We start from the raw sequence: 13385 nt of genomic DNA, 5'->3' as shown, positions 1-13385 counted from the left end.
CGTGCCAGTAGTAATAACGGCAATGGTTATAACATACGCAACAGTGATAATAATGCAAAGCAACATACCACATATCTAAACATAGATAATAATAGCAGTGTCACACACACACACATATATATGTATATAAATATTTATCATATATATAATATTGTTAATCATGCCTCAAATGGTACTCAGTGAAAACCCTTTATGGGCATCATCTAATGGCACTACGTCTCTCACAGAATGAGGTGTGTCCAATACAATAGTCTTTTTGATGCTCTTCTGACAATGTCAGTGATTAATTCTTTGCTTCTTTCGTAAATCTCTCTACATAATAATATATGCTGTATCAGCTATGTTCAGTAGCATGTATGTTGAGTCATAAATGCTTATTCATTCACCCAATATTCTTTATTGCTATTTTTTTGCAACTACAGTCGGCCGGTTTCTATGTACCCTGATGTAGTTAGCGTTCCCATTTAGCAAACAAGGTGGTTCGGTTTCGATCCCAAAGCATGGAAGGAATGATGTTAGTAAAGGTCCACTTGCCGGTCGCTTTAGCAGTAATTTAAGTAACTAGTGGTTATGCTAATTTTTTGGGTCTAAATGATAAAAAATATATAATATGCATTATATACATATATATATATATATATATATATATATATATATATATATATATATATATATATATATATATATATTATATATATATATAGTCTCCCAGGTTATTGTTATCTTTTGGACAAATTTATTAAATAGATAAGAATTAACACGAAGTACTTCATACAAATTATGTTAAACAATGAGAGAGAGAGAGAGAGAGAGAGAGAGAGAGAGAGAGAGAGAGAGAGAGAGAGAGAGAGAGGCAGGCAAGAAAAATCACTTATGTTTCTACTCCTAACGCTGAGGATGCCGAGAGTAATGCGGCATCTCACCGGAGTCAGTCAGGCAGTGGTTCTCTCTCCCTGGTGCGAATCGGATTCGTTCTTTGGTTCTCGCTCGTTTTATCGTTCTTGGCATCATGACTGCGTCGCTTTTTCTTTCATTAATTTGAACTTATTCTAATCATAACTTGGTTAGATATGATGTTCAAGTTTCTGATGCCAAATGACATTGCAGGTCAGGGATTTTGAGGTTGCAATTCGGGTTCCTTTAAAGGCCTAAGTGAGGAGACGATTTATACCACGAACGGAGTGCAGTGAAGACGAAGCATTGTCGTTCGATGCAACCGATAAACATGATTTCTGTTTTCCCAATAGAAATTTAGTGGCTTTGACAAGACTCGTAAACTGACGACTCAAACAAGTGAATTATGACAATGGCGGCCAAAGTTGCTTTTAAAAGTATTCACCTGTTAATTTGCATCACATTCGTATATGGATCCATAATGAGAGAGGATCCCCTGCAACCAGTCTGGGATAACCTTCATCAACTCCCATCTAAAATACTTAATGAAATGCAAAAAATTCTAAGCACTCACTCAGCTAACATGAAAGAGAAGATGGCATCTAAAACCGAAGTGTTCAAGACTGTATTACAATCAGTGGTCCAGTCTAAGACAAATGCCGAGAGCAAAGCGGGATCAGACGAGTCTGGTAGTAATTTACAAGAACTCATGAATAACTCATTGACAGGGACCTTCGAGACTTTCTATAAGAGTCGCATGAAAACTGACTACGACGCGGCCCTCGGAAATGACGACATCATTGCGTCTCTCGAAGAAACAGAGTCTAAACTCATGAGACATTTAGACCAAATGCTTCGAAAGTCTGATTTCTTGTTTGATTTCAACGCCACCATTGAGGACCACGTTTACGAAATCATGCATAACGACGAGAGGCGACAACTCACGGTAAGGAACATCGGCGATCAGCTGAACGGCATCAAGGTACAAGGGATTTCCGACAAGACAGACGTTTGTTCGCCAGTGCTGGATAATCTTCTGAAATTTATCGTCGAGGACTTGCCTTCTGAACAGAGACTAGAGGAGTTTGTATGTATATTTGTTTTGATGTATATTCTTCTGTCAATTAAGTAACTAACAGGGAGAACGTATTGGTTTTATATTGTGTTAAGCAAATATCAAAGTTAACCTAGTTATCTTGATGAGAAGATACTTCTTGAGCTTTTATAGGAAAACCCTTTTTCCAAGATTTTTATACATGTTTGTGTGGTTCAGGTTCCTACGGTTTTGTAAGACGGAATACTTCTGTAAAAATAACTGCTTGTTTTTAAGGCTCTAGTATCTGGAGAGTCCTGTAAGATAACAATGCTTGTTAAGTTCAGATGTACTTTTACCTCGTATATTTGTCATCCTATAATAAATATTCAGATGATGATTTTTTAACAATGGGGAGAAAAAAAGTTTATGTTATACGTAATTTTTCGATGCACTTGCATAAGTTAATACTACGCCACCTATGTGTGTGCGTGTATGTGTGTGAATGTATGTGAGAGAGAGAGAGAGAGAGAGAGAGAGAGAGAGAGAGAGAGAGAGAGAGAGAGAATTATCATTATTACTACTTTCTTTTCGGTAAATAAGGGAGAATAATAAATAAATAACAGATAAAAAGGATAAACTAGCAAACAAAAAAATGTTTACATACGTTCACAGCAACATAAATTTGGAAAACTAATGCACTATTGCAGCCTTTCTGAAACTTGAAAGCATCGACGTCAAAATCAACTGTCAAACTGATAGCTCCACAGTTTTACAGTGAGGGGAATAAAAATGACTATGGTGGAATACGGGGTTGGAATTGTACATTTTCAAAATCATCAATTTAGCATATCAATAGTCTCGCTGTGTGCTTGAGTTTATCTGCTACTAAAATAATAAAAAAAGTAGTTTCAATCGATTCTCAATACTATTTGCTTTTCGTTAATATCCAAAATGATGGACGCTTTTTTTGCTTAAGTTTGGTTCTACGTCTTGTTTAAAAGGAGGAATAGGATGCCTCATGCAATACATCATTCTATTGACCTTGGTTTTGTTTCCCTTCTCCAGGAGAAAGGCCTGGACGAGAAATACCACGCTGCTGTCGAAGAGCTTCCGAGCGTCCTTCATAGGGATTGTTCGGACATTCTGAAACTAAAACAGCAGTCACCTTCCGGCGTCTATACCATATATCCTACGGGGGATTCAGAGGTAAGATCCCGAGATTTGACAAAGACACTTTTAGTTCCACAGAAAAAATAAAGTTAATGACTTATGGTTCTCCAACAAAATAGGGAACACCTTTTAGTATTGTTGGTGGTAATCAGTTTCTCTTAATTTTTAACAATCTATTATCCCTATGAAAATTTATTATCAAAAGATAATTAAATGTTTTAGTTTTAAGTTCTTTTGGATATTAACCTTGCCCTTCCCTGTTTGGTTATGTAGGGTAAAACCGACCCATAAACAATGTTTCTTAGATGCTGAAGGAGTGCTCATTATTTGCTAAAAGTGGAGACATTTATTACAGACTACATATGATACTAATTTATCGTTGTCATTTACTATGGGTTTTGCAATATTAGAGAATACTCAATTCTTATCATTTTTTTTTTCCTTTTGGTTCAACCTCACAAAATTACTTTTGAATATAAAAAAATGCATAAAAATGGCTCATTATTCTACTTTCATATTTGCTTTTTCATCATGTTAACCTTCTAATGGGTTACCTAACTCTTAACCCCTGGTCGCCTTTGGAATGTGTTTATTTTTAGATACATCTTGACCATTGGTATTGAAAATTTGTGATAGGAACCATTGCTGTTCATCACTTAGCTCATCTTTTTCTTCTAAGAAAAAAGGTGAGACACCTGTTTGCTCTGACCTCCTGCAGTCTATTTTTCTGACCCGAGAAGGCAAATTCGATTCTGTCTCTGAAATGGGCTACAAATCGCTTTCAAAGCTGCAAGATTTATCGTATCTGTTCTTGGCGTGTTACCAGCTTCGTCGAAGCAAAATCCTACTTATTCTAGCACTCCGTCTCTCCTTACATTTAAGTAACGGATGATCTCTCCAATGCGATGCAAATTAGGATGAAGAAAATGTAAAATAAAGCAAGGATAGTAAGAATCAAAATAAATTTCCTGCAGTTACCTGTCAATATTATATAGTTTCTTCTCTTTTTTGATGACTCGTTGCAGCCTTCCAGACACAGATCTTATTAACGCTGGGAGATATTCCTGGATGAACCCCTTCCATACGTATTCTAGTCTTGAACTCCAGTTTCAGGCTGGTCCGATTCCTTCAGGTAACCGGGACAGTTATTAGTAGGGTTTAATTAAGGAGAGTTACCACACCAATCTAACGCATATGTTCTTCTTTCAAGGGAAGTATCCATAAGATGGATCTTATGACGGGCGTACATTATCACTCATGTATGTTCCCCAGCAATGGCGCTGGTTTTCCCATGGACGTCAATTAATCTACCTATCTTCTTTACCTCCACTAAAAACACCCAAATTTATAACACTGTCAGGATGTTTTCACTTTTCTAGGTGGTCTATAATCGAACTTGGCCTTACGTGTTGCTTAAATCACTAATTAAACACGGATCAAGATAATTTTTTTTCTGTTACCACCGTCGAAAGTTACTGATAGTCTTCGGCTCACTGCTTACTTGCTTAGTGGGTTAGTCATTACTTAGTGCTTTTGTCTGTGAACGTGGATGGCTATACAGAGTTGCCAGACGTGTGGTAATGTCATACCCATCATTGTAGAGTAGATAAATATCTTGCGACGTTAAAATCATTCACCTAGGGCTTTACAAATATGATTAAACTGTTGAATAATAGGTAAATACATAGGAGCAAAGAGCACTGTTTGGTTTGTTTATTTTCATCAGTATTGCTACCATTATTACTGCTATTTGTGTTACTGAAGATCAGATGTTTTATAAGGGATGACCAAATTGAATTTTCAACAGAGGAAAGTCAGTGTATGGTGTGACATGGAGACTAAAAGAAACCCAGAGTCGAAACCAGGTTGGACTGTTGTGCTGCGTAGGAGGAACACTTCCGTAGGACTACTGAATTTTAACAGGTGTGTGAAAGTACATGTTAAATGTATTGCTCTATTCCTCGTTGTCCATTGCTTATCATATCATCCAAGTTTAGTTATAGCTAGCTATCTTACTCTCATCTGTGTTCACTGATGGGTCCTTTTGGTTCGGATGACAGCCAGAAGAGTATTGCTTATTTTACTACGAGCTTTACTGGATTTACTTGACAAACTTTTGATTTAATTTCATACATTTACTTGTTTATTCAAGGTTTTCAGCCAATGAGATAGGCCTGATCACAGATGAGTTCATAAATGAAAACTAAGCTGAAGGATCTTGGCTGGAATTTCCCTCACTGATTTCTTACGTCCTTACAGTGTGAAAAATATATTTAGCCCACTGACACCCATTCACAGTCATGTTAGGTATTCACTTGGTACGCCAGGCTTCTAAGGGATAAGACAAAGGTTCAAACTACATTTCCATGATTGTGTGCATGGTAGTCACATTTTTTAACCAAGAACAACTCCTGGACCTGACTTCTGTAACCACCTAAGGTCCCTAGCTGGAAACTGTCTGCAATCTGTTTTTAACTGTTATTTTTAATATTTTTTTACTAATATTCTCAATATTATTACTGTCATTAACATTGTTATGAATACTATTTTTTCTACTTTTTCAGCAACTGTGTGGGTATTGCCGATTATAATTTTTTATCATGTTATCTCATGCATCTAAACTGTGTGTGTGTGTTATCGTCACTACTTTGTATATTCCATGTATATGGCCTTGAGCTGAAATAAAATTATTATTATTATTATTATTATTATTATTATTATTAACTTTTTAGATCCTGGGATGAGTATGCTGAAGGTTTTGGCACCCCAGGTGGAGAAGGAGAATGGTGGCTTGGACTGAACTGGGTTCATGAGCTGACCTACCATCAACCTTATGAACTCATGTTTCTTCTGCGCGATATTGACGTGGAGCACTTCCGGGTTTACTATTCTCGTTTCATGTAAGTAGTACTGTGTGGCTCTTCTTGGACTAAAAACTGCGTAATAAGTATTTTTACTGATATTTCTTCTATTTGGAAATATATATGAAAGTCGTTATATTTGAATATTTAGATATTCTGGATAAACACATTGTTGTAACAGTAAACATAAGACATAAAGTAAGACTCAAGATGATAAGGAAATCCTTTTGGTCGACAGAGTCGAGCGCGAATCCCGGGACTTCCGCCTCAGTGTGGAAGGTTTTGAAACTTTTGAGGGAACCGTCAGCGACGCCTTCGGAAGCTTCCACCACGGCCAGCCCTTCACCACACACGACAGAGATAACGACAACTGTGACTGCAACTGCGCCTCCAACAACCAGGGCGGATGGTGGTATAACAAATGCCACAGGACTGTCCTAACAGCTTCCTTCCCAGAGTCTAACGACCGATCTATGAAAACAATACGATGGCTGACACCAGGGCGTTGGCTGGTGCTGGATGACGTCACGATGATGATGAAGCCAGTTGAACCTGTACTTCAGCAATGACAAAGGTAAAATTGGGGGTACAACCCACGCACATTGTTTCATGGATACTACCTGTCATCACTCAAGAGGTGACGTTCATTATCAAACTATTCTTGCTGGACAGAGCTTGTTTTGGATAATCCAAGCCTGTCCAAAAATGCATGTATTCAATATTTGTAATAAAAACGTAGAAAATTTGAAGTTTTTTTTTATTCACCAGTCTTAGTCTTGCAAAAGACCTTTGCACTGGTAAGCATTTTTGACATCAAGACTATTCTTATGTCTATTCTATCTGTTCTTGTATAATACAACGTGGTATGAAAAAGTCAAAATAGAGGAAAAAATTTACACTTTGAAACTCGACAAGAACAAACCCATCAACAACGAGAGAAAGCTCGCGCCATTTCTACTTGTTTCTTCCTTCTCGTAATAGTTACATTTGTTTCAAATGAGAATGAATATTTATTGGATTACAATTATTATATTTTTACACCAGCAATATTCATGTCCTTTCCTCTTTTAGGCTTTGTTTAAACCTTTGATAAAGTGAAATACGTTGTAGACTTGTAGCCAACTTTGTTTTGAGTAACTAGCTCTTTAGGTATCGGATTTTACGAGCTGTCCTAAGAGAGGAGTCTGTGCTGGCTCTGACTAGAACAATGGGGGGGGCCCCAAAGTATCAAACTGTGCCATCTAATACCACATAATACCTGTCTGTATATATTAACTGATAAATTGTTTAAACACGTGTATCTTTTCCGTCATGACTGACATTCTTTTGTTATGAAACTTTTGGTAACTATACCATGCCGGGAGTTTGTTTTGACTGATAATTTCAACCGAATTAGCTCATCCATCAACGGAGACAGGTATCACTGACAGATGCCATTAAAAGGATAAGCAATTGAAACACATTCATGAAACTATTTTTTGCAGAAAAATTATAATATATTTCATATTAAAGCACCGTGCACCCTAATGACAAATAATGTACTACGAAAGTTCGTGAGTACGTATTAAACACAACAGATAAGATTTAAGAACACTTCCTATATTCAGCATATCCAGACGCGATATATGATTATAAAATATCCGGTACTCACATATCAAGCCAACTGACGTTTTATTTATAGTTCCTGGAAATTAACACATATTTTAATCTCAACAACTTTAAGAACTACTTCAGAAAGAAAAATCTTTTACTTGATTACATTGTACAGCTTTGTCTCTTTCCCCGTGAAGACAAACCCCTGACAAACTTTTCTTATTTCACATTTTTTGCTGCAGGAGTCTATTGGCTATAAGGCATGGATAGGAACATATATGTTTATTTTCAAGCAGTCACGCTGACACTGAATGTCTGGTGACTGCTTCTGGTTACTGCAAACAAAAATTTGCAACATTTATTTGCTAATAATATTTTTCTCTATAGAGCCAACTACTGTATACAATGGAAAACTGCAGAAAAAAGCGTATTACTTATTTCTTTTTATAGAGGGCCACAGATCTTCTCGTCATTAATAGTCTCATCTCGTTCGTTTGGTTTTTTTGTTTATTTGTGCTGACTGAAAATACAAATAAACTCCTAATTATGCAATACTGTATTTAAACCCAACAACAAAACACCTTTGAATAAAATATTTCTAATAAGAAACAAACAGTAGTTCCTTCGACAGACGAGGGACTGAATTATTTCCGCAAATGATTTAGACATCAAGTAAATAATATTTCTTTTACTTTTTTCACAATTTAGATTTGCGTTTCACGAAGGAGTTCCTCAGCTGCCTTTTCAGAACTTTTCCAAGGTGATTCTTTGGCAGTACTTCAACAAACTCGACGCCTCCAGATAGCTGTTTGTAAGGAGTCACTTGATCTGCAAGTAATATAAGAGCAATAAGTGTTTGGGTAAAATAATGATCCCAGGTGGAGTGCTGTAAATTAACTGTCATGAAACCATATACTGTAGACTGTTCATTATTATGACATCGTAAATGTTACCCATTTAACTATTATTAAATAAATGTTCATTCTTTAACTACTATGATATGTTTTACTTTTGATGCATTTTATCCGGAAATCAAATTGAAATTTTATATCGACATAAGCGTTATGAAAAATGCATTAACTCGAAACAGAACCATTATTCTAAACAGAAATATAAATTAGGGCCTGTGTGGTGGAACAGTAGGAGCATCCTAAGAGTTTTTCGGTAAGTAGTCTGTGAACGTTGAGTCGCATCTCTTTCGAAAATTTTGTTTTTCTAAATTGGAAAAAGATAGTTCAGAGAAGATGGACTGCTAGATGGAAAGACACCAAAGGCATTGGACAGGGATATTTCTTTGGAGTATATTCTCTTTTATTAGAATAACTCTTGATTATTATACTAAAATTTGTTTTTTTAATAACTATGGAATTATATAATAACAAGTAAAAAATGCGCCGAAGTTTCTTCGGCGCAATCAAGTTTTCTGTACAGCGTATAATGCTGTATGAAACTTTCAGCCACGGCCCATGAAAGTCTCAGCCGCGGCCCCTGAAACTCAGCCACGGTCAGGTGGTAGCCTGTGTTGTTGGTATCTATAGCGTTGACAGAAGTAAGATTATGACTAATTTTAGCCTTAAATAAAATAAAAACTACTGAGGCTAGAGGGCTGCAATTTAGTATGTTTGATGATTGGAGGGTGGATGGTCAACATACTGTACCAATTTGCAGTCCTCTAGGCTCAGTAGTTTTTAAGATCTGAGGGCGGACAGAGAAAATGCGGAAGAAAAAGTGCAGACGGACAGGACAGACAAAGCCGTCACAATGGTTTTGTTTTGCAGAAAACTAAAAACCAGAGGAGAATGGCACCTCGCTGTCTGATAATTTTAGTCTAGAATACAATTGAAAATTAATATTAGAGAAAATCAATGCTTGCAGTATGCGTATATCAACTCCGGCACTTAAGCATTTATTAAATATCAAGTACGTTACACACGAAAAATGTTTCAGGGTATTTCCCTATGTATTTCCGGGTCGAGGAAAGTCATAGGTGTCAGTGAACACAGAAAAGTAAAATTACGAATTGAAATGTTGAACTTGATAGGAAGAGCCAACAAAGAATGCTCGCTGGACCCTAAATTTGACAACGATTAACAATTCTCGATAGCCCCTTTCACGCCTGATGACCACGGAGAGGCGGCTACATACAGCAAGATATCTCAACCGGCATTAGGATATCAGGGTGACAGTTTGAAAATTCGGCAATGAAAGATATCACAGGGTCTTGCTATGAAAAGGCAGACACCGATAAAAAACAACAGGTTAAGACATATATTCAGCCAGATGCTGTGCATTGACCTTTTGACTATGGAAAATGGGACACGATCAAAATAATCTGGAAAAAATTGATGGGTTATTTGGATTCGGCACTCCACTTGCCAAGGTCATTAGCTCAATAACACTAGGGAATTAACTGAATTAGCTAAAAACGTTAACGTTTCGAAGACACGATAATCCCAGAGTGCTTTGATGAAGCTAAATGGCAAACAGACTAAATATTAACATTCTTCACCCCTAACAGTCTATTAGTCATCAATGTCACCTTCGCCTCAATGCCGTACGATGCCAGGGCTCTCTGTGAAAGTCTGCCATTCGCGTCTATCCTGTGCTTTCACTTAAACTTATCTCCCCTCATCTCCATCCACCCGTCTCATGGCTCTCATGTAAGTCGGGGTCTTTTAATACTTCTGGTGGCCAGAGAAACCCAACTAATACTTTCATGTATTTTTCTCCACGAGGTGGAACGGACACGCCTAATCAACGCATCTTGTTTCTAAAGATTTTGCATAAACTTAATTCAGTGATGTACAGTACTTATATTTAATGTACTATACATTGTGGAAAATATGAATTTCGGTGGATTATAAGTTCTCATGAAAAAATACCCCACTCTGGTTCCAGTAAGCTTTTCTACACTCCTATGAAGGCAAGATACTGAAGATAGAATAACATACCTGCAACATGTTTTATAAGTGCCTGAGGATCAAGTGTGGCACCTTCTGCAGGAACTACATAGGCCCTCGGGGCCTCACCTAACCGGTCGTTTGGCACCCCAACTACCGCTACATCGCTGACTCCCTCCACATCGCGTAGCAGCTTCTCCAGCTCACTTGGACTGACCTAAAAGTAACAATGACAAGGTATTACTTTGCGGTGGGATCACAGTAGCCAGAGCTTTGTTACAGTGTGATTATGCTTGATTCTGTTTGGTCTTTTCTATTGATAACATCCGTTAGGCCACGACCTTAGTAAGCAATGATCACACTGCATGTTTCGGGAAAATGTTTTGTCTCCGTAAAGATCCGAAACTGTTTTTTAACCAGTTTTCTTTGACTCCTATAATCTTTCGCCTTTTAAGAGTTGGGTTTCATGATTCCATTAGGATTCTGCATAATTATTTACTCTCTTCCACCTTTGTGTGTGTGTGTGTGTGTGTGTGTGTGGGGCCGGGGCGGCGAGAAGGGGACTGAACTAAATCAGGGTATTACTAGTGTCATCTTTCATTTGTCCTATATTCGGAAGTTGCAGCGTTCAGTAATTTTGATGAAACAAAGTTAAGAAAATTTTTCTTTTAAAAAAGTTACAAGAGAACAATTTGATCTGTTTTACATAATGCATCTCTCTACCTGTGTAACTAATGTTAGTTTATAATCCAGTATCCTAAGTATTTCCAAATGTAAAAAGTGCACATGTTTTTACTAGTGCGACTGCAGTTCTTAAAATGACAACATGAAATTAGAAACTTTCATAGTATACAGTGATGGAGTCTGGAGACATTTATTACTGGGACATCATGAAGGCATGTGAAGAGAAGTGGAAAAGAACAGTCAGTCACAGAAATAACAGACATGGAAGCAGAAAAGAACGAGAAGCAAGGTCGAAAGGCAGGGTAAAGGAACACAGATGAAGACTTAGACCTTACGGGAAGAGAGAGGAACGAGATTATTCTACACTTAACCCAGTAATTAAGAGGGAAAATCTGACTAAAATGCTAAGGATGATGCCACAATAAGGAGGCAGCTTCATAGCTTACTTTACTTTGCATCCCAACTGACATGGTATTCTCTTAGAAAAAGAAATCCTGAAAGACGATCAAGCGCCAACTAGAACGGATTTTGATGAGTCTTAGTACAAACATTCATTGGTTGACTCTCTTCAGACTATAAGCTTGAGGTAGATAATGAAATTTTCGCTTAGGTTTTAATGCAAAAAAAAAATGTCACGTCTTCATAAATACCAAGAAAATTAATTATTTAGACGGGGTTCAGGCAATTAATGCTTTCAACAAGTTTTGTCAAAATCAGTTCATTAGGGTTTACAAAATTCTGCTAACAGATAGACAAATAAACAGAGAACCAAACACAACCATCTTGTCGAGGGTGATAAGTAAGTGTCAGCTTGTACGTAAACTTTGATTTGATGCGCCTGAAACTGGAGGTTAGGAAGATGCTCAGGTGTTGAGGATAAACCGACCAAGTCTGAGGCTTCTAAGCATCACAACCTTTAACTATAAAATGGAGCTGAAGGGAAAGGCCAGAAAAGCACGTGGGATCATTTTTGCCTTGTTTGCAACATGGCCGTATTGCAAGAAAATGTCCATATATTGCCATTTTACAAACACATTCATCAATTCTTTCGCAACAGACTGCATTTTATCCAGTTTGAAGGAAAAGTACTGTTACACTTTGATTCAGTGTAACATCCTTACTGTACTGTATGTCTCAGAAGAGTGAGTTTTAGAGTGAGACGATACCAGCCAAAACTATACATCAGTGTAGGTAAGGCTTCGCTGAATACTGTATTATCTAATTCCACATTTTCCCTGACAAGAAAATTTTGATTTCCTGTCACCTTCATCAGACCCTCACCTGATAGCCCTTCACTTTAATGAGGTCCTTAAGCCTATCGGTGAGGAAAAGGAAGTTATCTTCGTCGTAGTAGCCGAGATCTCCCGAGTGCAGCCATCCGTCAAGGTCGATGGTGTTAGCGGTGGCTTTGGGGTTGTTGACATAACCAAGCATGATGGAAGGGCCTCGCAAACACACCTCCCCCTCCACGCCCTCTCCCACCATCTCCCCAGTGTGCACGTCTACTACCTGAGGGGAAAGGTAAACCTCAGCTGCGGGAGATGGAGTTTTTTCTTATACGGCAACTCAAACGTGTGCTTTGAATTTGGTTTATACTTAGGTTAAGTGGCCGCAAGTATCCACTAAAAAAAACAAAATTAGGTGTAGTATTATTATGCAGACATTCGTTGACTTATTCAGTCAACATGCCAATTTTCTGAGACATAAATTATCTAAGGTAACATCGTATCTCCAATAATACAAGAAATAATGCATAACGCGTACATGAAATATTAATAAATTTCTACTAACATACATTTTGTAAATCCAAAACTTTAAAAAGACATATAAATAAAGATTTATGACAGTATGTGTAGTTCACTGACCTACATTTCAGGAATGATTTACTGTAACTTGTGGAACAACTATAATTTTCCCTAAGCCTTTCACCGTCTTTCAGACATAAGTTATCAACACATTTGTGTGCATCCTCAACCTCACGTGAACGTCAGCCCCGAAGTTTCTGTTATAATCTACTTTCGCATTCAGCGTTATAAAGTAGTCTGTTGTCGAGCTTTCCCCTTTTCCTCCGCACTGAAAGCGTCTCATTTTCTCGCTGATCTTGCCTTTAATTTTCAATGAATTAGCCTTTTCAAATATTTTCCTTGCTGTTTTCAATAAATTTTTCTTCACCTGTTCTCTATATCTAACCTGCAAACTTTGGATTTTCCCACTGATAATATTTAAGCCTTACCCCGTTTGTGTGTT

At 37.4% G+C, this 13385-nt stretch overlaps 2 protein-coding genes across 4 annotated transcripts in view; one reads left to right on the top strand and one right to left on the bottom strand.

The window, feature by feature from the left end:
- Positions 1-887: 887 nt before the first annotated feature.
- Positions 888-8548, top strand: LOC136849672 (angiopoietin-2-like). 2 transcript variants are annotated; one of them, XM_067123004.1, is made up of 6 exons: positions 888-1981; positions 2996-3136; positions 4908-5023; positions 5833-6000; positions 6200-6535; positions 8263-8548. In XM_067123004.1, exons 1-5 carry the CDS (start codon positions 1301-1303, stop codon positions 6528-6530), a joined length of 1437 nt encoding a protein of 478 aa, XP_066979105.1. In that variant the 5' UTR covers positions 888-1300; the 3' UTR covers positions 6531-6535; positions 8263-8548. The 2 variants fall into 2 exon arrangements, with proteins under 2 accessions (XP_066979105.1, XP_066979104.1); XM_067123003.1 differs by lacking the exon at positions 8263-8548 and having other exon boundaries at positions 6200-6710.
- Positions 7428-13385, bottom strand: part of LOC136849671 (uncharacterized) — a 17674-nt gene continuing 11716 nt past the window's right edge. For both annotated transcript variants that reach the window (XM_067123001.1, XM_067123002.1), the window contains exons 9-11: positions 12420-12647; positions 10506-10671; positions 7428-8382 (exon numbers count right to left, since the gene is read on the bottom strand). In XM_067123001.1, the coding sequence (XP_066979102.1) occupies positions 8252-8382; positions 10506-10671; positions 12420-12647 (525 nt within the window). In that variant the 3' untranslated portion in view covers positions 7428-8251. The remainder of the gene's footprint in view (positions 8383-10505; positions 10672-12419; positions 12648-13385) is intronic.

This window comes from Macrobrachium rosenbergii, chromosome 21 (assembly GCF_040412425.1).
Source record: "Macrobrachium rosenbergii isolate ZJJX-2024 chromosome 21, ASM4041242v1, whole genome shotgun sequence".
In the NCBI taxonomy this organism is placed as follows: Eukaryota; Metazoa; Arthropoda; class Malacostraca; order Decapoda; family Palaemonidae; genus Macrobrachium; species Macrobrachium rosenbergii.
Note: the sequence above shows the minus strand (reverse complement) of the source record. Positions and strands in the feature narration are given on the sequence as shown.